This window comes from Erpetoichthys calabaricus (assembly GCF_900747795.2).
Source record: "Erpetoichthys calabaricus chromosome 1 unlocalized genomic scaffold, fErpCal1.3 SUPER_1_unloc_22, whole genome shotgun sequence".
NCBI classification, from domain to species: Eukaryota; Metazoa; Chordata; class Cladistia; order Polypteriformes; family Polypteridae; genus Erpetoichthys; species Erpetoichthys calabaricus.
Genome location: NW_026261588.1, coordinates 2819259 through 2841628, shown reverse-complemented (window position 1 = coordinate 2841628; position 22370 = coordinate 2819259). Strand labels below are relative to the sequence as shown.

The 22370-nt window shown below is 42.4% G+C and overlaps 2 protein-coding genes across 4 annotated transcripts in view; both read right to left on the bottom strand.

Annotated features, from left to right (window-relative positions):
* LOC114669326 (zinc finger protein OZF-like) overlaps positions 1-22370 on the bottom strand; it is a 523681-nt gene that overhangs the window by 396768 nt on the left and 104543 nt on the right. The window lies entirely within an intron of this gene.
* Positions 1-22370, bottom strand: part of LOC114669344 (gastrula zinc finger protein XlCGF57.1-like) — a 34427-nt gene that overhangs the window by 3878 nt on the left and 8179 nt on the right. Inside the window, exon 2 of the mRNA XM_051921734.1 lies at positions 2075-2544. Within this exon, the coding sequence (XP_051777694.1) occupies positions 2075-2477 (403 nt within the window). The 5' untranslated portion in view covers positions 2478-2544. The remainder of the gene's footprint in view (positions 1-2074; positions 2545-22370) is intronic.

Below are 22370 nucleotides of genomic sequence, written 5' to 3'. Positions count from 1 at the left end.
AGGGTCAGCTCAAGTTGGACGGTTGGGAGACAAAGTCAGGGAGGCGAGATTGCGTTGGATTGGACATGTGCAGAGGACAGATGCCGAGTATATTGGGAGAAGCATACTAAGGATAGAGCTGCCAGGTAAGTGGAAAGGAGGAAGGCCTAAGAGAAGGTTTATGGATGTGGTGAGAGTGGACATGCAGGTGGTGGGTGTAACAGAACAAGATGCAGAGGACAGAAAGATATGGAAGAAGATGATCTGCTGTGGCAAGCGCTAACTGGAGCAGACAAAAGAAGATTTACAAAGTATTGCAAGATTACCACATTCCGACAGTCAATTGACGCATGGCCCGACAGAAATGGTGGAGTGGTGGCTCTGAGGGTAGGGATCTGCACTGGCAATCGGAAGGCCCTTGAGCAAGGCCCTTAACCTGCAATTGCTGAGCGCTTTGAGTAGTGAGAAAATCGCTATATAAATGCAAAGGATTATTATTATTGTTAAATGGTTCCTGTATGAATGTCTTCAGAAATTATCAAGATCAAAGCGTAGTTTTGTCCCTTTCCATTCTGCTAGGAGTTGACCAACAAGCCCCAATAGGCAGACGTGAATCTCTTCTGTCCCAAACCCAAGCTTTCCTTCTTTCTTTGCCACTGCATTGTACACATTGTACTTCTGTTTGAAACACTGATTGGTTGTCAGCTCTCATACACACAGATATCAATAACTCTTAAAGCAGATGGAAATGCAAATATTTGGACAGTGATTTAGCTGGATATATATATATATATAAATAGCAAGTTTTAACAAATCAGATGGACTTTAAAAGTTTGCCAATCACAATTAGGTGGCACACCTAGCATTACAGGAGGCTACCAATGAGTATTTCACTGACCTTACAAGTTACGGGGGGAATAGAAAACAAAGTGAGTAGAAGCAAAGACCGATATCCAAAAACTGTGCAGAAAACTACCTACATATAAATGAAAAACATCCATTATAACAACTAAAAATCAGGAAATTGTCTGAATGTATGTAATGAAAGTATGTGAATTTCCCCTTAGAGATAGATAGATACATTATTAATCCCATCTATCTATGAAACCTGTAGCCTCTGGCTCTCTCCAGGATTTGAACTTGAGTCATCTTAACAATGAAAGGTACAGAAAAGGAGAAGGAAAGACAAGAGATCAATGTCACAGCCATGACATTCACCTTAGGACAGTGTGCACCGTTAAGATGTGGCTGTGTCACAAGACACCGCAAACAGCAGGACAGCCATCTGAATCAAAGGACTGGTCAGAGAGCAACAAGGGAGAACAAATTAAAACCATGTCAGGTAACCAGTGAGATGTCAGGGAGGGTAGGACGAAGGACATCATTTGTCACAAAAAGGGAGAACATCCAGTTGTGCAAAAAGACCACATCATGTCAAAGAACAGACATCCAATGGGGTGACAGAAGTTTATGGTCTTAATTCTAAATGATTTGCCTGGTGTAAAATCAACAGCCCAGAACCCAATCATTGCAACACCTACAGTCTGCATCAGAATATCAGGTGGGGACAACCACTCTGGTCAGGATAGATCAAAAACATCAAGAGAAGTTGGAGTAACTTCAGCTTTCTTCTACCAGAAAGCAGAAGTTAAACAGAAATTTAATCATGCATCATGTTAACAAGACATAGCACATCACCAACTTCTAGAAGAAATGGCTTATGAAAGAAAAGAGACAATGCAAGGAAGGAGTTCAAATCAGGACATGGACCTCAAATGTATAGACCCATCTAAAGAGGGTTCTGTGCTCAGGAGATTCCTGAGCACTTCTCGAGTTTGAAACCTTCTAGAAATAACATTGGGGTCTCACTGAAATATCCAGATGTGGTAAACTGATAGGAAAGGAGATATACATATCAAACCAAAATCAACAGAGGCTTCAGCTACAGAAAGAGTAACCTAAGTAATCCAGACATTGAAAAAGATTATTTGTTTCACTTCTCTAAAATCAGCTTTTGCATACTTTTGAATATCATCTTCTTCTAATAAGAAGTCTCACACATGGTTAATGATTTCTCCTGTTAATTTTCACTTACCTTCTCCACATTGATTTGTAGATGATGGTTGACCGCCTGGCATTCTTCTCCTTGATACTTCCTCAGTGGTCTTTGTGTCTAAATCAACATCAGACTCCACACTGACAGAATACTCCTGGACAGAACAGTTTCCACTCTGAGGGGAGACTAATCCTGTCACACCTCCATCTTTACTACCAGGATGAGAGAGAGACCCTAAATGAAGGTCTTCTTTCTCGACTCTGTGTTTAATTGTATGTTTCTGCATATTACCGATGACAGGTTTCTCGTCAATTTCTTCCTTAATGGGCACGGCCCCCTGTTCACAATCCTCATCTTTAACGGACAGACTCCCATGAGCAGGGTGGACATATCCCCATTCACAGTCCACCTCCTCCTTAATATTTCTGGTCTTTCTTGCCATGACATTCGTGTCTCTTCTGTCACATCCAAAAACTGGGACAGTTACAGGGAATGACACCTTCTTCTCCCTGTGTGTGGAAATAAAAAGGATTTAGTTGCACTGGAAATTAATCAAAATGTGTCCGTCTCACATTATCGCACTCCATGGTTAAGTAAAGTCAGACATTTATAGAGAAAATATAGAAAATCGTATTCTTAAAATTGGTAATTTACACGTATTAGGAAAAGTATTATAAGCACATGAGAAAGTAAGCATTGTTTCATACTAAGCATTAAGATGCAAGATTAAAAAGACTTATGCCTACAAAAACTCTTCATTATTTTCTACTAGCCATACTCCGAGCCCATATTAGTGAAAAAGGACAGTGAGGAAGGCCCTGCCTGGATTCCCACTCCCGACGTCACGCTTCCCACACCCCTCGGGTCACAACCTGTGTCTCGGATTAGCATTAATGGATTGCTCCTGCAATGATTAGGAGAGAAGTTGCAAAATCAACCGGAATGTTCAAGCAAATGATAGAAGAAAAATCTGATCTAAATCTGTTAAGTAGTTCTCTCGTTCGCTAGCTACAGTAAGTGGATGTACGGTATGCCCTGAGGCTGGCCCTACCACCCTCGGCCCACTGTGTGTCTCTCGGGTTTGCGCAAATAAATTGGTACCGTAAGTGAACTATGATACTTAGCATGATGAGAGAAGTCGCAAAGTCAACCGGAATGTTCAAGCAAATTATAGAAAAAAAAAAACTGATCTAAATCCATTAAGTAGTTCTCTCGTGAAAAGTGGACAGACATCCTATATACACATACATACATAGAAACTAAAAGCGGCCCAGATCATCATCATCCTCTTTTGACACTGCTGCTTATCTTCAGTCTAGGACAGAATCATAGCATGGCTATGTAGGTTGAGGGTGAAATTCTGGTAAGTCTTCATTTTGGTTGTTGCTTTAGTGTTACGCAGGAACTTCGTGTGTTTGCAGAATTGATACAGCTGCTAGTGGTGACAGCTAAGTTTAGGGGTTCCCTGCTTGGTAGGATTCTCAGCGGCCTAGGGTTAGTGTCATAGTGCCAGGATATCAGAGGAAAAGACTCTGCAATCAAATGATAGATCGAAGGAAGACGGGAAACTGCGGGAGGCAGAACATGAAGACAGCCGCCAGAGCTAATTAAGGAAGCCAAGACGACGTCTGATATTTTGAGGTGGCCACCCAGAAAGATGGTTGAGCAGGTGAACACCCATAGAGGAAAGAATTTGGGCTTCTATACAAGGCTTAGAGGTACTCCAGTTGACCTCTGCGGCCAGTAGAATTGGTTTTCATTTCACTGGGATACAACTAAGCTAGATATACAGTAATCTCTCCTCCATCGCGGGGTTTGCGTTCCAGAGCCACCCACGAAATAAGAAAATCCGCGAAGTAGAAACCATATGTTTATATGGTTATTTTTATATTGTCATGCTTGGGTCACAGATTTGCGCAGAAACACAGGAGGTTGTAGAGAGACAGGAACGTTATTCAAACACTGCAAACAAACATTTGTCTCTTTTTCAAAAGTTTAAACTGTGCTCCATGACAAGACAGAGATGACAGTTCCGTCTCACAATTAAAAGAATGCAAACATATCTTCCTCTTCAAAGGAGTGTGCGTCAGGAGCAGAGTCTGTCAGAAAGAGAGAGGAAAGCAAACAAATCAATAGGGCTGTTTGGCTTATAAGTATGCGAAGCACCGCCGGTACAAAGCTGTTGAAGGCGGCAGCTCACACCCCCTCCGTCAGGAGCAGAGAGAGAGAGAGAGAGAGAGAGAGAGACAGAGTTTGTTTTTCAATCAAAAATCAATACGTGCCCTTTGAGCTTTTAAGTATGCGAAGCACCATGCAGCATGTCGCTTCACGAAGCAGCTGCACACAGAAGGTAGCAACGTGAAAATAATCTTTCAGCATTTTTAGACGAGCGTCCGTATCGTCCACGTGTGCGAACAGCCCCCCTGCTCACACCCCCTACGTCAGGATCACAGAAAGTCAGCGCAAGAGAGAGAGAAAGTAAGCTGGGTAGCTTCTCAGCCATCTGCCAATAGCGTCCCTTGTATGAAATCAACTGGGCAAACCAACTGAGGAAGCATGTACCAGAAATTAAAAGACCCATTGTCCGCAGAAACCCGCGAAGCAGCGAAAAATCCGCGATATATATTTAAATATGCTTACATATAAAATCCGCGATGGAGTGAAGCCACGAAAGGCGAAGCGTGATATAGCGAAGGATTACTGTATACATTTGCTGTATATTCTGTAATTTCAAGACCACTGAATGTCTTAAGAGTATTTATGGTAAGTAGAATGCCCAGTGGGGGCCAGGCAGTTATTTGAACTTGAACCCGTGAAGATTTTTTTTTTCCCACTCCAGCTTATCTGGAGCTTATTTTGTTTGTTTGTTTGTTTGTTTTCCATGGGGCCATCTGACTTATCACCAGATTGATCTTTAGAGATTTACAAAAAGATATTAGATATATCTTATACTTTTCTACTATTTATATATCTATATTACATAAGCTCATATTCATTTTTTTGCTATTTATTTATCATTATTTTTACCAAAATTGATTCATTTTCTTCTTTGGCAACTATCTCTGACATCTTGTAAAGCAGTTTGAGCGACACCCTGTAAATGAAAGTGTCTTAAGAGAAAGAAATGTTATTGTTGTTACATCTAAAAGAATAGAACTGGACATTTGATTAACACATCAGAAAGCATTTGATAAGGTACCACATGAGAGATTGGGCATCAAACTAAAAGAAGTGGCAGTTCAGGGTGTAGGTGGGTGCAGAATTGGCTCAGACACAGGAGGCAGAGGTTGACGGTGCAAGGAACCTCTTCAGAATTGGGTGATGTTAAGAGTAGTGTCAAGCAGGGGGCAGTACTGGGGCCACTGCTAATTACATTATAATATACTAGCCAACCCGCAGCGTAGCATACACCGCATAATTATGTATTGATGGGTGAACACTTCCTGAACGACACAGTTTCAGTACTTAATAATAATAATAATAATAATTCATTACATTTATATAGCTCTTTTCTCAGTACTCAAAGCGCTGTGTATTAAGGTGTAGCGGGTCTTCATTGTTGACGCTCAATATAGCTTGCGTACTGTGAGGTTCCGGAGTCACAGTTGAGAAACACTTTTTTAATGTCTTTTAAGCACAGGGGAAACAATGAACATGTGAAACATCCGTAATGTAATAAGCCACCAAGAAAAGTAACATTGCAACAATGATATCTACGACCCGATCGCTGTAAACAGAAGTGAAAACAAAATCGAGCCCGGTGCATTCTTTAACTGCCTTGTGGCACAGTAGTAGTGCTGCTGTTTTGCAGTAAGGAGACTGTGGAAGATTGTGGGTTTGGTTCCCGGTTCCTCCCTGTGTGGATAGCACTTTGAATACTGAGAACACCGGTATATCAATGTAACGAAGTATTATTATTCTTATGTGTCCAGCACGCTCTCTCTCATGTGTGTGTGTATGTTGCTCGCTCGCTCGCTTTCTCTCTCTCACTCGCTGCACGTGTTCCTGCAGGCATACGCCACATAATTATTTATTGATGGCTGAACACTTCTAGAAAGACACAGTTGTCTAAAAGGAGGGAAAAAAATGAACATTTGCAAAATCCGTAACGCTGCTTTCAGTAAGTACAATGCACATGCGTTTAATTTGGCGGCCACTTTTTGCCAGCCATATTAAATCTTGAAATCCTTCGAGTAACTAATTAACTAACACCCACCCACCCACACACACAGCTTGTGTAGAAGGTCAGCTGCTGAGAGAGCGTCTCGACTGTTGCAGGGCCTGCATCGGTGACGCAGGTGATACGCTAATGAAACCGAGGCACAGGGCTTATTGGTTTTTAAAGACTGCTTCCTTCATTGTGTTTTAAGAGGGAAACATACAATTGCCCGTGACTGACAATTGGAGGACCGCCGTCGCATGCTCATTCAGCAATTCACATCCGTGACAAACATGCTTCTTCTTACATGGTCCTGCCGCGTCCACCCTCGTTCTCAAAGCATACACACCGCCTGGTCATGTGCCCGCTCGCAAGAGCAACTCACAGAGACCCGCCCACCAACTCTAAGACCATGGCATGTAAAACAGTTTGCGATGGTGGTGCGTGCGTCATAACCGAAAAGAATAATGAAAAGTCAACATGGCTCAGAGGTGCATGTGGAATCTAGCAGAGACGAACGTGAATGACACCCTGTGTTGTGAGGTGCTGCCTCCGAGGTGGTGGGCGTGGCTCTGTGAGTTTTCATCGTATCCAATGGTCTTAGAGTTGGTGGGCGTGGCTGTCCTGCGTGCTTTCCATGGGTGGCTACTTGTCGGCGGCTTAGTGAATTATATTATATTATATATATATATATATATATATATATATATATATATATATATATATATATATATATATAGATAGGAATATAAGTAACAAGCTGGTTAAGTTTGCAGATGATACCAAGATAGTAGGATTGGCAGAAAATTTGGAATTTGTTAAATCATTACAGAAGGACTTGGATAGCAGACAGTCTTAGGCAGATTTGTGGCAGATGAAATTTAATGTAAGTAAATGTAAAGAACTACACAAATGAAGTAAAAATGTGAGGTTTAAATACACAATGGGCGGTCAAAAAAAAAAAAAAAAATTGAGAGTACACCTTATGAGAAGGATTTAGGAGTCATAGTTGACTCTAAGCTATTGAACCCATCCACAGGGGATGAACAAACCAGTGCGTCCCAAGCCCAGAAAAATGGGGAGGGTTACATCAGGAAGGGCATTCGGCGTAAAATTTTGCCAAATCAATATGCGGACAACAATACAAAATTTCCATACTGGATCGGACAAGCCACGGGTTAACAATGACTGCCATCAGTACTGTTAGCCAACAGTGTGCTGGCGGAAATTCGGCTAATGTTGGCTGGAGAAGAAGAAGAAGAGGGGGGGAGACGTGTCCGGAGAAAAGAAGAGACTAAGAAGGTAAAGAGAGTGGAACTGAGGGTAGGAACTTTGAATGTTGGCAGTATGACTGGTAAGAGGAGAGAGATAGCAGATATAATGGAGAGAAGGAAGGTTGATATATTGTGCATGCAAGAGACTAAATGGAAGGGGAGTAAGGCCAGGTGGATCGGAGGTGGATTCAAATTGTTCTATCATGGTGTGGATAGGAAGAAAAAGGCCATAAGGGTTATTCTGAAGAAACAGTATGACAAGAGTGTTTTGGAGGTGAAAAAGAATGTCAGGCAGAGCGATGATTATGAAGCTGGAAATTGGAGGAGTGATGATGAATGTTGTTCGTGCCTATGCCCCACAAGTTGGGTGTGCGATGGATGAGAAAGAAGATTTCTGGAGTGAGTTTGATGAAGTGATGAACAGTGTGCCCAAGGGACAGAAAGTGGTGATTGGAGTGGATTTCAATGGGCATGTTGGTGAAGGGAACAGTGGAGACGAGGTGGTGACGGGTAGGTATGGTGTCAAGAAGAGGAATGAAGAAGGTCAAAGGATAGTGGATTTTGCCCAAAGGATGGACATGGCTGTGGTGAATACGTATTTTAAGAAGAGGGAGGAACATAGGGTGACGTACAAGAGTGGAGGAAGATGCACACAGGTAGATGACATCCTATGCTTTGAGTACTGAGAAAAGAGCTATATGAATGTAATGAATTATTATTATTATTCAGAAGCGTCAATCTGAAGGAGATTGAAGAGTGCAAAGTGGTAGTAGGGGAAAGTGTAGTTAAGCAGCATAGGATGGTGGTTTGTAGGATGGCGGAAATCAAGAAGAGGAGAGTAAGGGCAGAGCCAAGGATCAAATGGTGGAAGTTGAAAAAGGAAGACTGCAAGGTTGAGTTTAGGGAAAAGGTGAGACAGGTACTGGGTGGCAGTGAAGAGTCACCAGACAGCTGGGAAACTACAGCAGATGTAGTAAGGGTGACAGCAAGAAGGGTGCTTGGCGTGACATCTGGGCAGAGGAAGGAGGAGAAGGAAACGTTGTGGTGGAATGGGGAAATACAGGAGAATATACAGAGGAAGAGGATGGCAAAGAAGAAGTGGGATAGTCAGAGAGATGCAGAAAGTAGACAAGAGTACAAATAAATAACGCGCAAGGTGAAGAGAGAGGTGGAAAAGGCTAAAGAAAAGGCGTATGATGAGTTGTAAGAGAGGTTGGACACTAAGGAGGGAGAAAAGGACCATTGGGCTACAGAGGGAGCGCGATGGGAAAGATGTATAGCAGGTTAGGGTGATAAAGGATTAAGATGGAAACGTACTAACAAGCGAACAGGGTGTGTTGAGCAGATGGAAAGAGTACTTTGAGTGGCTGATGAATGAAGAGAACGAGAGAGAGAGAGAGAGAGAGAGAGAGAGAGAGAGAGGGGGGATGATGTTGAGATAGTGAATCAGGAAGTGCAACGGATTAGCAAGGAGGAAGTAAGGACAGCTATGAAGAGGATGAAAAATGGAAAGGCCGTTGGTCCAGATGACATGCCTATGGAAGCATGGAGGTGTTTAGGAGAGACGGCAGTGGAGTTTTTAACCAGATTGTTTAATGGAATCTTGGAAAGTGAGAGGATGCCTGAGGAGTGGAGAAGAAGTGTGCTGGTGTAGATATTTAAGAATAAGGGGTATGTGCAGGACTGCAGTAACTACAGGGGGATAAAACTGATGAGCCACAGCATGAAGTTATGGGAAAGAGTAGTGGAAGCTCAGTTAAGAAGTGAGGTGATGATTAGTGAGCAACAGGATGGTTTCATGCCAAGAAACAGCACCACAGATATGGAGGTGGGATTACATCAGGGATCGGCTCTGAGCCCTTTCTTATTTGCAATGGCGATGAACAGGTTGACAGATGAGATTAGACAGGAGTCCCCGTGGACGATATTGTTTTCTGATGACATTGTGATCTGTAAGGAGAGTAGGGGGGGTGGAATGGGTGGAGAAGAGTGTCCGGAGTAATTCGTGACCGACGGGTATCAGCAAGAGTGAAAGGGAAGGTCTACAGGATGGTAGCGAGACCAGCTATGTTGTATGGGTTGGAGATGGTGGCACAGGAGACAGAGCTGGAGGTGGCAGATTTGCAATGGGTGTGACGAGGATGGACAGGATTAGAAATGAGGACACTAGAAGGTCAGCTCAAGTTGGACGGTTGGGAGACAAAGTCAGAGAGGCAAGATTGCATTGGTATGGACATGTGCAGAGGAGAGATGCTGGGTATATTGGGAGAAGGATGTTAAGGGTAGAGCTGCCAGGCAAGAGAAAAAGCCACACTAATGTCATACCTGAGAGTCCACCTCCAGCCTTTATATTTGACACCAGGGAAGAGGTCCTTCAGTGATTCACTGACATATAAAAAGAGTTTTATATTAACTCTTTTAGGGCGGATGTCGACTTTTGTCGACAGGAGGGGTTGAAGGCGAATGTCGACAAAAGTCGACATCCAGGGATAAAGGGCGACAATCAGCTGTTAATGGCGACAAATCTCACTGTCACGTCACAGGCATTCCCTCTGTGCTTGGAGGAATGCTAGACTCGTTGACTCGGCAAATAAACATTGCGTGTGCGTGAGTTGCGAAATGTAAACAAAGGCAAGATGGCACCGACATGTGAAAAGGCAGCGAAGCAAGTGCAGAAAAGAAAACACTTGGCAGACGTTGTTTTGCGCATTACCGCGGAGTCGGACTCTTGATTTTTCAGAATCGGACTTTATTGGCAGTGATCAGGAGATCGAGCAAGAGAGTTAGAAGCAGGCATCAGCTGATCAGACACCAGCCGATGCCGCACCAGCGGATCTGCTGCCAGTTGAGTGCCTTCGCGCAGCCGATGCATCTACGGCAAGGTTCGCATGGGATAAATACACAGACATTGATCCGTTGAGAGCCGATCTGGCTACCAGAGTTTACAAGACGGCATGGCTTGCTGTTGGACATGACAGATCACCAGCTGCTGTACTTCAGGCTGCTCTCTCCTGATGCTGCTTTTCAGCTACTGTCAGACGAGACAAACAGGTAGGCAGAGATTTTTTTTTAATCACGGGCTGCGTTTGCATCGCATTCTCGTTTTTCAAAGTGGAAACCCACAACGAAAGACGAGATGAAGCGCACTGTGGCATTACAAATAGAGATGAGACAGAACTGGTGATATAACTTCAGGGAGCATTGGTCCAAACGTGTTTTGTCCCCTGGTGGCTTAGGTACGTGCTGCTGCAAAGTTTTATTCACTTCTGTAATAAACAGAAGCAAATCCCATGGGGTGAGCCAGGCTATAATGCCATACATAAAGTTCATAAAGTTTCAGAAGATGAAAAGAGGAGACAATACGGTTTTCATGCAGGCAGAAAACTTGGTGGCAGTGGCATGGCACGATGGCAAATGGGTGACTTGTCTCTCTGCAGTACACACTAACAATATATGTTAGAAAATGCAGCAACAGACAATTGAAAAATAGGCACCAAAGCAACACGTATGGTAAGGAGTGCAATGTGGCAATGACTGAAATTGGCTGCTTTGAGCGAGATCAGACTTTGCTGTGTAAAATGTATGTGATATGTATGTGAAATCATAGAGAATGCAGGCTCATACAACATGCAAGACAGTAACATTTGTCAAAAGGAAATATGTTTTGTTGATTTGATATGTTAAACAATTGCTTTGTGTTCTTTTTTAAAAAATGTTAGTTTTTGGAAAAATATTCAGCCCTGGGAGAAAAGAAACAAAAAAAAAATTAGCCCTAAAAGAGTTAAGTATCTAATCCATTCATCCATTTTGGGGTTGTGCATGCTTAAGCTGCCTGTTGAGTTTGGACTCTGGCTGCCTGGGGTAAGATTTATCAACAGCTCGGCAAGTGAAGGTCCCGAGGCCTCCTTTATAAAGCTTGCATACGCACAAAGTGAGACTCGAAATGTGTGTATGCAACTTCCATACAAGCATTGAGATTTACAAAAGAAAACTTGACAGTGGAACGTGCAAATATTTACATCAACTCTGACCCATGCATACAACAACATTTCAAAAAAACTGGGAAATGACGACACCCTTGATCAAGCAGGGAAATGCAGCCAAACCAGCTAAAAGACGAATCGCAAGCATAATTCACTTCAATGAATCTTTAATGTGTGCTGATATGACAAACATGACACCTCAAAAATGATGGCTATAATGAACAGACTGTATTTTAGTTCATTTAAGAGCGCCAATCATACGTATTTACACTGAACAAATTCTGTTTTGTCATCGCTTTATATTAAAAAATGGAAAGGCCGTTGGTCCAGATGACATACCTATGGAAGCACGGAGGTGTTCTGTGATGCGGAAAACACGGACGGAATCATGGAATTAATGCATAAAAACATACTAACCTCCAATTCCTGTCCTTCCTTTTCTTTCTCCAAATACCCAATCGCCACACAATCAGCTCTGTAATAGATGTGAAGCCATCTGTAAGCTTAGAGCGCCGATTCTTCAAAAATTTTAAGGAACATCGAAATATCTTCGTAGTACTTGTTTAATTATTCTATCCATCTATCCTTCCAGTGTCGCGCCACCACCAGCAAGAATACAACGCGAGGCAGGAACAATCCGTGAACACAGCGCCAGATCCACGCTAGCGCTGCGGCACCGTATCCTCACATATGATATCGTCATCATATGTAAATACGCGCTTTATAAAGTGGTTCAGGTTGTCCAATATTATAACTATCACAAGTTTACAGTGAGGTAATTGTACTTATAAGTTCAAACAGTTCTACAAGGAGCACTTGATGGACTGACTGAGTGCATTTAGAGTTCTTGGGATAAAACTGTTTCTGAACCTAGAGGTCCGTACAGGAAAGACTCTGAAGCGTTTGTCGTATGAAAGCAGTTCAATAGACAGCATGGCTTAGGCAGCGTGTGCTTGATGCTGTATACTAATAATTCTCTTTCCGATCAGTTGCTGTAGATCTATGATTCACACTCAGATATTGCACCACTCTGAGTATTTATATCACTGTGAGAGTAATATGGAAAACTAGCAAAATACCCGCGCTTCGCAGCGGTGAAGTACTGCTTTAAAATTTTAAATAATAAACTGAGGGAAAATGTACCAATAATTATTTGTAAAGGATCTCTTTGTATACCACGTTGTCAGTTCGCCCCTCCGGTTGTAATATGACCAAGCTGTGTGCTGAGCTTACTCTTGAGCATGCAACATATAGTTGGCCATGTGAAAAGCAATCTTGCCTCAAATCAATGAAAACCTTTTGTAGGGTCTGTCCCTGAGACTTATTAATTGTCATTGCAAAGCAGAGCCTTACTAGAAATTGGAGGCGTTTGAATTGAAATGGGAGATAAGAGGGTATAACAGGGAATAAAAACTCTCTCCCCTGAGCCACCACCAGTGAAAATAGTTGCCTCAATTAGGTTCTTTTGCAAGCATGTGACCTGAAGTCTCGTGCCATTACAAAGTTTCGGTGGCTGTAAGTTTCTCAGTAACATTATTGGTGCCCCAACCTTCAAAATTAGATAATGATCAGGAGTGCCTGGAGGATTCAGTGTGGACCGAGCTGCAGGCTATGGATGTATACATGTACGTAAGTAGGATTCAGTTAGCGTTGGGAACCCGCGTACCAAATTTCTTGAAGATGGGCGCATTAAGTAACAAAGACCATTGGAAACTTCAATATGGCGGCCGACAGTGGTGTCATACCACCGAAATAAGTACGTACATCGGTTTCGGTTAGCGCAGGGAAGCCGCCTACCAAATTTCATAAAGATGGGGCCATAAATAAGGAAGTTTAACATGGCGGACGTTGTCGACCGTTTTGACCGTTACACTTTGAATTTCGAAATGAAACCTGCTTAACTTTTGTAAGTAAACTGTAAGGAATGAGCCTGCCAAATTTCAGCCTTCTACCTACACGAGAAGTTAGAGAGTTAGTGATGAGTGAGTCAGTGAGGGTTTTGCCTTTTATTAGTATACAGGTGCTGGTCATAAAATTAGAATATCATGACAAAGTTGATTTATTTCAGTAATTCCATTCAAAAAGTGAAACTTGTATATTAGAGTCATTCATTACACACATACTGATGCTTAATCAAATGTTTATTTCTTTTAATGTTGTTGATTATAACTGACATCTAATGAAAGTCCCAAATTCAGTAACTCGGAAAATTCGAATATTGTGAAAAGGTTCAATATTGAAGACACCTGGTCCCACACTCTAATCAGCTAATTAACTCCAAAGCCTTTAAATGGTTTCTCAGTCTAGTTCTGTAGGCTACACAATCATGGGGAAGACTGCTGACTTGACAGTTGTCCAAAAGACGACCATTGACATCTTGCACAAGGAGGGCAAGACACAAAAGGTCATTGCTAAAGAGGCTGGCTGTTCACAGAGCTCTGTGTCCAAGCACATTAATAGAGAGGCGAAGGGAAGGACAAGATGTGGTAGAAAAAAGTGTCCAAGCAATAGGGATAACCGCACCCTGGAGAGGATTGTGAAACAAAACCCAGGAAGGTTTAGAGCACTTCATGCTTCCTGCTGCTGACGAACTTTATGGAGATGCAGATTTCATTTTCCAACAGGACCTGGCACCTGCACACAGTGCCAAAGCTACCAGTACCTGGTTTAAGGACCATGGTATCCCTGTTCTTGATTGGCCAGCAAACTCGCCCGACCTTAACCCCATAGAAAATCTATGGGGTATTGTGAAGAGGAAGATGCAATACGCCAGACCCAACAATTCAGAAGAGCTGAAGGCCACTATCAGAGCAACATGGGCTCTCATAACACCTGAGCAGTGCCACAGTCTGATCGACTCCATGCCACGCCGCATTGCTGCAGTAATCCAGGCCAAAGGAGCCCTCCCTGGTGAGGTGTTTTCCGGGCACGTCCAACCGGGAGGAGGCCCCGGGGAAGACCCAGGACACGTTGGAGGGACTGTCTCCTGGCAGGCCTGGGAACGCCTCGGAATTCTCCCAGAAGAGCTAGAAGAAGTGGCCAGGGAGAGGGAAGTCTGGGTATCTCTGCTCAAGCTGCTGCCCCCACGACCCAACCTCGGATAAGTGGAAGAGGATGGATGGATGGATGGATGGATGGATGTGCTGGTGTGCCGTTTTATTAAAAGGAATGTAAAGTGCCATTTCATTATTGTTTGTTTTGCTGTAACTGTTACTACTTACAGTAAAATAATTTAAACAAAAAAAAAAAACCACCATAAAAACCCAAAAATCAAAAAAATAAAACTGAATTTGTAAAAATAAAAAGGATTCCATAGGGCCCTAAATATGGCAGGCTGCACATCACGTGAGAAGACCAGGTGGCGACTCCTGGTCCTGGCAGCAGCTAACTGCCAAAGTTGAAGCAGCTCTGCCTCACTGTCACGGATGTGGCACACATATAGTGAGGAGGCCGGCTGCACATCACACGAGATTCCTGGCACGCTGCCTGCACTTGTGTATGAGACAGCACAGATTGTGCCGTAAATAGTGCTGACAGTGCAGACGCTGCTGAGGTGCACAACACAAACATTTCTTTGAGTTCCAGTCCGGTGCAGACAAATTTTTTACATCTCTGCCTGAAGAAGGGCCCGAGTTGCCTCGAAAGCTTGCATATTGTAATCTTTTTAGTTAGCCAATCAAAGGTGTCATTTTGCTTGACTTTTCACAACATTCATAATGGCTAACACGGTACAACACCCTAGTACTGTAAACAAAATAAAGATAGGAATCTTATCGGTAATGCGCCCTGACCACCAGATGGCACCCTAGGCCCTTGCCTGGAGAGTCTATGCCCAGAAATGGCCCCATATATTTACAAACAACACACACACACCAGAATGAGTGAAAAGAAAGGAAAAGTTCTGACTTAACAGTAATGGTGAGGCACTACACAGGTGTATGACTGTTGGTTTAAAGCAGCGAAAGGCAACCTTTTTCGAGTTGCAGCGCACTAAGATCCAAAAATTTTCTTTCGCGGCACACCTGAGGGACTGCCCATAAATAAAATCGGGACGACACAACCTATGGACAATCGCCAATAAAAACAGTTAATTTTACAAGTTTGAAAGACATTTTATTAATAAAGGAATCAAAGGATAAATCTTAAATTTAATTAATGTGAACGTTGAAATTGTTTTTCAACACGTGATTGATGCAAGGATCAATTTTCGAAAGACAGACGCGCATTTCCTTGTCAATCATTTGAAGTCTCTCGCGTTTCTTAGACTTCATTTCCGTAAGTGTTGAAAAACCTTGCTCACAGAGATGAGAGCTTCCAAAAGTTCAAAAATACTAACAATTTTAAATATTTTACAAAAGTTTTCGCGGCACCCCTACAAAATGCACACTGGTTGCCCGACAGTGGTTTAAAAGAATCCCCATAGTGTGTCTTGACATACTTCAGCTGAACAATCACTTTTTTGTTCTAATTTAGTAGTTTTCTCATTCTTGCTTTGGGATTAGTGAAAGCTGGGAAAACAGTTGAGGACCAATGTAGCTCAATGCTGGTGTCCTTTTTGAAAACATCCATCTCTTGAAGAACCGCTAAAATGGAGCCATTGACCCCTTAAGAGGCCAACGGTTACAAAATATACAAAGACTTTGCTAGATTTCCTTCTACTGATATTAGTTTATTGCAATAAATACTAACTTGCTATTACATGTTAATGCTTTATTTTTACATCTACATCTGGGACTCAAACATTTTAACCTGAGGACCAAAATTAGAAAATCGAAACCTACGGGGCACCGAAGAGGAGGATTATTACCATGCTGACAGCAGAAGAGAAGGCAAGACAAGAGATAAGACAGGACAAGACAAAACAAGAGACAAGAGAAAAGATAAGATAGGGCAAGACAAGAGATAAGATAAAAGATTATTATTATTATTACTCACCTTGGAGTACTGCACCCTCCACCCATCCTTCTGCTGATACCAGCATAGGAGAGAGTTTCCCCCCATCCACAATTACAACAGCGCAGGTGAGCAGAGAGCGGAGGAGACTTCGTGCCAGCAAAGCAGCAGGTCCAGAAGGAGTATCGCCACGACTGCTGAAGGCCTGTGCGTTGGAGCTGGGGAGTCCTCTACATCGCATCTTCAACCTGAGCCTAGAACAGGGGAGAGTCCCGAGGCTTTGGAAAACATCTTGTATCACCCCAGTCCCAAAGATATCACATCCTAGTGAGCTGAATGACTTCCGGCCTGTCGCCCTGATGTCACATGTGATGAAGACCATGGAGTGGCTGCTGCTTCACCACCTGAGGTCACAGGTCTGCCACGCCCTCGACCATCTGCAGTTCACATACCAGGAGAAGGTGGGAGCGGAGGATGCCATCATCTATATGCTACACCGATCCCTCTCTCACTTGGACAGAGGCAGTGGCGCTGTAAGAATTATGTTTCTGGACATCTCTAGCACCTTCAACACCATCCAACCTCTGCTCATTAGGGACAAGCTGACAGAGATGGGAGTAGATTCATACCTGGTGGCATGGATCGTGGACTATCTTAAAGACAGACCTCAGTATGAGCGTCTTGGGAACTGTAGGTCTGACATTGTAGTCAGCAACACAGGAGCGCCACAGGGGACTGTACTTTCTCCGGTCCTGTTCAGCCTATATACATCGGACTTCCAATACAACTCGGAGTCCTGCCACGTGCAAAAGTTTGCTGACGACACTGCTATCGTGGGCTGCATCAGGAGTGGGCAGGAGGAGGAGTATAGGAACCTAATCAAGGACTTTGTTAAATGGTGCAACTCAAACCACTTACACCTGAACACCAGCAAAACCAAGGAGCTGGTGGTGGATTTTAGGAGGACCAGGCCCCTCATGGACCCCGTGATCATCAGAGGTGACTGTGTGCAGATGGTGCAGACCTATAAATACCTGGGAGTGCAGCTGGATGATAAATTGTACAGGACTGCCAATAGTGATTCTCTGTGCAAGAAAGTACAGAGCCGACTATACTTCCTTAGAAGGCTGGTGTCCTTCAACATCTGCAATAAGATGCTGCAGATGTTCTATCAAACGGTTGTGGTGAGCGCCCTCTTCTACGCGGTGGTGTGCTGGGGAGGCAGCATAAAGAAGAGGGACACCTCACGCCTGGACAAACTGGTGAGGAAGGCAGGCTCTATTGTAGGCACGGAGCTGGACAGTCTAACATCTGTGGCAGAGCGACGGGCGCTGAGCAGACTCCTGTCAATCACAGAGAATCCACTGCATCCACTGAGCAGGATCATCTCCAGACAGAGAAGCAGCTTCAGCGACAGACTGCTGTCACCGTCCTGCTCCACTGACAGACTGAGGAGATCGTTCCTCCACCACATTATGCGACTTTTCAATTCCACCTGGGGAGGGGGGGGGGTAAACGTTAACATTATACAAAGTTATTGTCTCTTTTTACCTCCATTTTTAGTACTCTTTAATATTGTTTTTTTGTATCAGTATGCTGCTGCTGGAGTATGGGAATTTCCTCTTGGGATTAATAAAGTCTATCTATCTAAGATAGGACAGGACAAGACAGGATAAGACAGGAAGATAATTCGTACAGTAGGCAGGAGAAGATAGATAGACAGACATATCAAAGGCACTATACGATAGACAGATCTCCCCAGGGAGAAATTTGGATTTTTACAGAAGCTCTTTAAATAAACACAAACTGGTAGATAAGTAAATAAATAAACACTCAAAACATTGGTCTGAACACATACCGGAATATTCAAAAGAAACAAAGTTCTGATTTGGCTGTCAGTTGCAGTCCCAGTGAGGTGCTATACAGACACATTGCTGTTGGTATAAAGGAGCCGCCGTAGTAAAGAGACCTAAAAACAATGGCCGCATAATTTTAAAGAAAGAAAAAAGTAAATGTTTTGTTTCCATTCAGACACATTTCTCATATTACTAAAAGAGAGAAGTGGAAAACAAAATATTGTTCTGACAATGCTCCATCTATCTACAGTATTTTCCAAACCTGCTGATCCTGAGCAGGGTCGTATGGCAGCTGGAGCCTGATCCCATCAAGCTGAGGGCACAAGGTAGGGACCATCTCTGGACAGGACAAACACAGAGGCGCACACACACAGAAACACACATCAGGGGTCAGCTTAGCATCGAACCTCCGTGTCTTTAGACTGTGACAGTAAACCAGGAGGACACTCTCACAGACACAGGGAGAACCTGGGGCTTGAACCTTAAACAAGTGTTACTATTCCAAACAGGAATAAATTCCTGAGGTCTATCATTGCAAGTGGAAAGATTTAGTAGATCGAAGAGAAATTCACTCTTGGGGTGCTGATCAAGGATATGATGATTTTTGAAAGGTGACTTATCTTAGTCACTTGACTGTTGGCTCCAATTAAGGAATGCAATGGTTCAAGAATTAACTGATGCAGCTTACTTAGATAGTCTTGAAAAAACATTTTGTTTAAGTTTTGGTTTTCAAATGAGCTCCACTGTTAACACATTTTTTATTAAAGTCAGCTCACAAATAGTCATATGTACCTCAGTTTCCATTACAAAAAAATTAGACAAAAAATAAAATTGTTCCTAGAAAATGTGAACACTAAATGGTATATTACATGGGAAAAGGAAGCAAACCTGCCCGCTGTTCACACCAGATTCAACAGGGGCAACACCAAGAGCGTTCTGACAGGCTGCATCACCATCTAGTTTACAAACTGCGGGGTTTCTACAACAGACAGTGCACTAGCACTGCTCATCACTTGTCCAATACAGTCCCCACAGTGAAGCATGGCGGTGGCAGCATCATGCTGTGGGGGTGTTTTTCAGCTGCAGGGACAGGACGACTGGTTGCAATCGAGGGAAACATGAATGCGGCCAAGTACAGGGATATCCTGGACAAAAACCTTCTCCAGAGTGCTAAGGACCTCAGACTGGGCCGTAGGTTTACTTTCCAACAAGACAATGACCCTAAGCACACAGCTAAAATAACGAAGGAGTGGCTTCACAACAACTCTGTGACTGTTCTTGAAGGGCCCAGCCAGAGCCCTCCCTGACTTAAACCCAATTGAGCATCTCTGGAGAGACCTAAACATGGCTGTCCACCAACGTTTACCATCCAACCTGACAGAACTGGAGAGGATCTGCAAGGAGGAATGGCAGAGGATCCCCAAATCCAGGTGTGAAAAACTTGTTGCATCTTTCCCCAAGAAGACTCATGGCTGTATTAGCTCAAAAGGGTGCTTCTACTAAATACTGAGCAAAGGGTCTGAATACTTAGGACCATGTGATATTTCAGTTTTTCTTTTTTAATAAATCTGCAACAATTTCAAAAATTCTTTTTTTTTGTCTGTCAATATGGGGTGCTGTGTGTACATTAATGAGGGAAAAAATTAATTTAAATGATTTTAGCAAATGGCTGCAATATGACAAAGAGTGAAAAATTGAAGTGGGTCTGAATACTTTCCGTACCCACTGTATGTCATAAGTGTGGACACATAATTGGCCACAGAGGAGCTGGTCCTGGCCACTGAAAATGCATTTAGTGTACGATGGCACTACGTAAACACCCCACCCAATTCACTCACCCATCATAGCACCCTAAACATCGTTACATTCGAGTGCAGCATTCGAGTGACAGGCAGAGTAGGCATCACTCTTAAACAGTGCTTAACTGGAGTGTGTGTGTTTGGGGGTGTGAGAACAGACAAATCCAACAACAAATTTGCTGAGCTCCACTCATCCCCCAATAGTGACACACACTCCACCAGCGAGTTTTGGTAGGGCATCAGAGGTGAGCCGACTGTGCACATAAATCTGAGTGGCACCTGAAATGAAATGACATCTCAGACTATACATAATGCCACCCAAAGGGAGAATGCAAAGAATAAAAATCGTGACGGTGCTCCCCTCGACTTCCTCATATACTAAGATAGAGGAAAAGGTCATCAGAACCACTTCCAGTGTCATATCACTTTGTTTCTGATCATAACTAATTGATAACATCAATACACAATCTTTTATCTCTGTTTATTATCAAACTTTATATTAAAATGATATTTTCACACTTAGGGAGGTCAAAAACGGTGGTGGAATTTTTTTCATGATTACATATGCTTTACCGAGATTACGTGTAAAGTAAAGAGTTATAGTTACCTAAAACGTACAAAAAGCGTATTATATACTATTTGCTGCAATAAATTGCACTAGTTAAAACTGCATTTAGCTACATTTAATTATGAAAATGATGGTGGAAATTACAAAAAAAAAATAATCATAAAATTAAATGCATTACCAGGAACACGATGGCGACGTAGCAAATTACATTTTTTTTTTGACATGGAATGCTCAATGTTTACACGTTCTTGTTAAACTAATGACGTACAAATTAAAATTAATAATAGTTATTGAAAGAAAATGCGTTACATTGAATACAGTTTTTCACATCGTGTACACATTTATATTTCCACAATGCAAAAAAATTCAGATAGTTGGTTAAATAAAACATTACTTCCGGTTGAGTCGACTTTCTCAAATTTCATATTGGTTTGCTTTTTATTATTATAAAATATCTATACAAAAATTTGAATCATCCATCTGCAATTATAACCAGAATTTACTTGAAAATTCACAAAAGTATTCAGTTAAAGCACCACTTCCGGTTGCAGGATTTTTCTCAAATTTCATATCTACTACTTTTCATCATTTCTAATATCCACACAAAATTTGAATCATATTTGTAGCCAGAGTTTACTTGGAAAAAAAATCACAAATGTGGTCAGGCACAGTGTTACTGCCAGTCAGTGGAAGTGGCCCAAAAGTTGATAGGATTCCTTATCTTTCTATATAATATGCTACCGTGGCTGTTTATCTGTCCAAGATTTTAAATCACCTGTAGCTCGCAAACCGTTTGACTAATTGACATGAAATTTAATACACATATATTACGTGACGTCTACTGTCTGCTTTCAGGGTGATGATTGACCTCCAAGGTTGCTCCTCTTTTTACTGTAGAATCAACTCTCAGCAATGACCAGCTCTCATTCCCTACCAACTTCGCCATCACTTCCTCTACCTCTTCATATCTTAAATCATCCTTGAGGCAGATTGAAGACGTAAGTGCCAACTTAAGTGAAAAATTAAAACATACTAAGTAATTACAGCACAAACACTGACGTTATCGGTTTTAACGTGAAAAGATGCTGACGGAAGAAAAGAAGCGGGCCACTAGTGTGGAGAGAAGAAGAGCTGCTCAGAAAGGAACAAGTACATCAACCTCTGAGCAAACAAATGCTAACCGTACAGAGAAAGAGGTGGAAAACTAGGAAGTGTATCGTGCCGTTACTGGTTTTTGACATAATCGGGTGTACAACATCTCATTGACCGAAGAGGTTAAATTGTTTGAGTTTGTATGTTTACACACAAACAGACAAATTCAAACATGGTATTTTTCCGACTCAGGAATGTCTAAAACATCAAGGTTCATCAAAATCTCAAGGTCAAATTTTTTACACGATTCCTATACTTTCTCTACATTAAGTATACGAGAGAGTAAAAAGTGAGTTTACTGAGGGATATTATAATCATGGTGGACTCTAAATACCTAAATATTAACTGGGATAAACTCAGAAAAATTGTACATGAGCAGGAGTTTTTAAAGACGTAATATTTTGTTGTTAAAGCACCAATGTGGGGGGAAGATTTTGATTTAGTATTTTTGTAATAACAAGGAGAGAATTGAGGGTGTAGAGGTGATTGAACCACTAGGGTCAAGTGACCTTAACATACTCTAATACTTAGCGATGTGGAAGAGGGTGGATGCAAAGACTAATACTGTTAAATCATAGTATGGAACTGATGACAAAGTCTAAAAAAGATCAACCGGGATAAGCTTTAGGGCAGGGGTGTCAAACTCCGGGC